The sequence below is a fragment of the Ictidomys tridecemlineatus genome, chromosome 15 (genome assembly GCF_052094955.1).
Source record: "Ictidomys tridecemlineatus isolate mIctTri1 chromosome 15, mIctTri1.hap1, whole genome shotgun sequence".
Taxonomy (NCBI): Eukaryota; Metazoa; Chordata; class Mammalia; order Rodentia; family Sciuridae; genus Ictidomys; species Ictidomys tridecemlineatus.
The window spans coordinates 4559041-4562506 of record NC_135491.1 but is presented as its reverse complement, the minus strand read 5'-3'; the positions used below and the strand labels follow the sequence as shown (position 1 = coordinate 4562506).

At 39.5% G+C, this 3466-nt stretch overlaps 1 protein-coding gene across 1 annotated transcript; it reads right to left on the bottom strand.

Annotated features, from left to right (window-relative positions):
* Positions 1 to 674: 674 nt before the first annotated feature.
* LOC101954800 (vomeronasal type-1 receptor 4) lies at positions 675 to 1670 on the bottom strand. Its single transcript, XM_013366019.3, has one exon. The coding sequence runs from the start codon at positions 1668 to 1670 to the stop codon at positions 675 to 677; it is 996 nt and encodes a 331-aa protein (XP_013221473.1).
* Between the last annotated feature and the right edge of the window lie 1796 nt (positions 1671 to 3466).

The window sequence follows — 3466 nt, the reverse complement described above, 5'->3', positions numbered from 1 at the left end:
GCTCTGGAGCCACTGGACCAATTGTAGTCTGGGCGGTATAGAGTGGCCCAGGTGGATGCTGCACAGGAAAAAAGTTTGCATCCCACCCAAGGATCCCTGCACACACAAAAATAAACCCTTTCAGGAGAATTCTGAATAAGACTGCCTGTTCCTTGCCCCTGAGAAATATTTTCTTCATTTCATTTCTCCACTGTATTTACTACTGACGATGTTTCCAGGAGTGCAGCACTTGGTCAGCCATGTGATTCAACTGATCTGGAAGGGCTGGGGAACTCATCCATTCCGTGTGCCTCCAGGAACAGGAACTAGGATGGCTGTCTACAGCATGCTGTGCCTAGGGTGAGGACCACCAGCTCTGTTCCCCTCCACCACCACGGCCATGTGGGTTCCACAGTCAGACAGCTAAGGATTGCAGTGCTCTTTAGGGTTTGCAATAGAAAGACAAGTGACACTTCCATCCACTTCTATATAGATGTTTTTAGTGTAAAGAACAATAAAACATTTAAACATTTGTGCAAAAACATGCAACTGATGTAATTTTGAAACAATTAGGCAATTTTAATTGTATTTGGAACTGGCGATGAAGAGCAGAATTGCTTTGCCCCTGGGATTCATCTGCAGCATTTATTATTTTTCATTTTTGAAACAGAGATTATGTTGTTGAGTCTAGTCTTTCATTTGTGATCCTCCACTCTGGGTCTCCAAAGTTTGGTGGATAATAGGTGTTTTCCACAGCACCCGGCAGGATTTTTAATTTTTATGTAGACCAAACAGAGCCTGAATAGTTTGGATACAGTGAATTTTCGGCTCATGAGAAGAAAGGGGCTGATAGTGGGAAAACACATGGAGATCAGGTCATTGGTGTTCACCACCCACCAAACAGGTTTGGAAAACAGAGCGATATAAAGATGTAATAGGGAGGAGAGGGTGTGGAAAGTCACAAAGGTACCCACCAGGACAAGGATTCTCTGGGTGGCTCTGGACTCTGGGGAGGTTCTGGGAGAAACTTTGATGTTGTGAATGTGCTGAACCCTCTGCTTGTGCCTGTACAGAAGGAGAACCATGGAGCCACTGGACCAGATCATGAGCAAGGAAAAGACAACCTCAGGAAATACAAACAATGCTGCATATAATATATCTGTGATTCTGTCACGATCTACAGAAGAACAGTACCCATAATCTCTTTTCTCTGTTGTGTTTACACTGTTCCATTTGCTATGTATATAGAGAGGAAAAATGGAATTCACTGTCATGTACATGATCCAGCAGAGGGAAATGGAGAAGCCAATGTACTTTGAAACTTTTTCTTTGAGATCCTTCCAACAGGAATTCACGGGGCTGATGGTGATGTTCTGGAAGATGCTCAAGAGACAGGTGATGACAATGGACAGACTCCTGCCAACTCGCTGCATGTACAAAATAACTTTGCATGAAAAATCACTGAGGAAATATTTCAACCCAAAAGCAGTCATTGTCTGGGGAATTCCTCTAGTCACAATGTCCAAGGTGTTGGCTATCATTAGGTGCCTGAGAATGACATCTGTGGACCTCAATGTGCACCCATTGCAGGAAAGCACCAAATGATAATAAAGCACAGAGAAATTTCCTAGAATTCCAACAACATTCTGTGATAAAAGCATCAGTCCTATTGCCACATTCATGGGGCCCATTTTTTCATTCAGCCCAATGTTCGTTACATTATGGCATCAGTCATTTCTCTGAGAAAAATGACTCATTAATAATAGCTGTACTCAACACAGTGGTGAGCACCTGTATCCACTTGCTATCTGTAGGCCTGATATAAGAGAATCATTGGAACTCACAAATTTGAATCCAGCCTGAGCAACATAGTGAGATGCCCATCTTAAAATAATTTTTGGAAATGAAAATGAAAGTTTTCTTTTCCAAAAACCATTCATTGCATGCACCTGTGGGATTGAAGAGACCTCAATGTGCACATGTTGATGGGGAGAATTAACCATATGCTTTGTGGGAAAATGAGCCTTGATGATCAGGACATGATAAACTGAGAGAAGCAAGAAAAAGTGGAGCAAATGCACAAAAAGAATTTAGCATTTAGTATTTCATAATGAACTGATATATGGTAGTCATATTGACTAAAGAACTTCAGTTATCATCCACATCATATACAACAAACCTGATCTCATTTGATTTCTGACATAAACGTTGAAGATAAGCAATGGCCTTTGTGTAATAGTTTTTTATTATGCAATATTTTTGTATAATAATAAAAAATGTTTTTTGGTCTTAGAAAACAAATGCCTATTAAATAGCACAAACACGACAATTTTTGCACTCTTGTGTCTTTTGTTTGTGACTTTTCACTGTGTTCTCCTGCCAGCTTACTTTCTTATAAACCAAGTCACTTTACTTTTAAAGCCTAACACTGTATTCTGAAAATGGCCACTGGACTTTTTATTTGTCATTCCAGGAATAAAGAACAGTGGAATCTATTAGAGAATTGTTCAAAAAATATTACTTTGTTCCTAAACAATGGCACATGATATACTAATATATGACAAATAAGACAAAAATGAAGTTCTCACAGATTTCATAAAAGTTCTGTGCATTGATAGTGACATTGGTGAAACTCTTATTAATAAAGGAGGATTATTGGAGGACATCCATACAAGAGATATGTCAGTAGAAACTGGAGCATGGGAATTCTGCTGCACTGAAAGAATTGAAATAAAAAAGAAAGTGTCCTGAGATTGTAATTAATGTTGAAATATTGTTGAACCAGAGAAATTACCAGTAGTTGTTTTGTTCTGACTAGCATGGTCCAGTTCTCATCGTTATAATGTTACCTTCCCTGTGTGACTAGCAGGGGAGGTATTACTCCAGCAATCGCTGTGCAGGGATTCAGAGGAGATATTTCAGTTACTGGTAGATGGTTTGCAATCTAGGGTTGGGAAAAAAAATCTTTTATTCTAGAAACACTCCCCAGTCTGTGTTTCTGCACAGGATTAGTTGATCCTCACAGTTCATCTTTACTCTCCTACTCTCCATATGAAGATTTTAAACACACAGATATCATAGCAGTTCAAATTACATTCTATGATTTTCTAAAGTGAAAAGCATATTAGTTGCTAACTACTGTCCTCAAGCCCCTTCTACAACAGAATTCACTGTTGATGATATTATCCACCCATAAACGTCCTCCGTGATTATTTTATTAAATAATTTCAGAGACCCTGTGGATTTGTCATCAGTTCAGGGATACGACTGAAGTCATAGTGAAGAAATTGTTCATCTCTCTTGTCTATCTTTCCACCACATCTGTTGTTACCCCAGAAGGATGTTTCTGCAGACATCAGCACATCCTCAGATTAATTCTTTACTATCTCTTCTGAAACAAAAGACTGAGATTGAACATACTCACCGTGTTTCCTGTGTGCAAGGTGGTGGGCTCATTGAGAGATCTTGACTGCCAGGATGGAGGGAG

What these genes read in the sequence shown, in the direction of transcription:
- LOC101954800 (XM_013366019.3), bottom strand. Translation starts at nt 1,670, where the DNA reads ATGGGCCCCATGAATGTGGCAATAGGACTGATGCTTTTATCACAGAAT.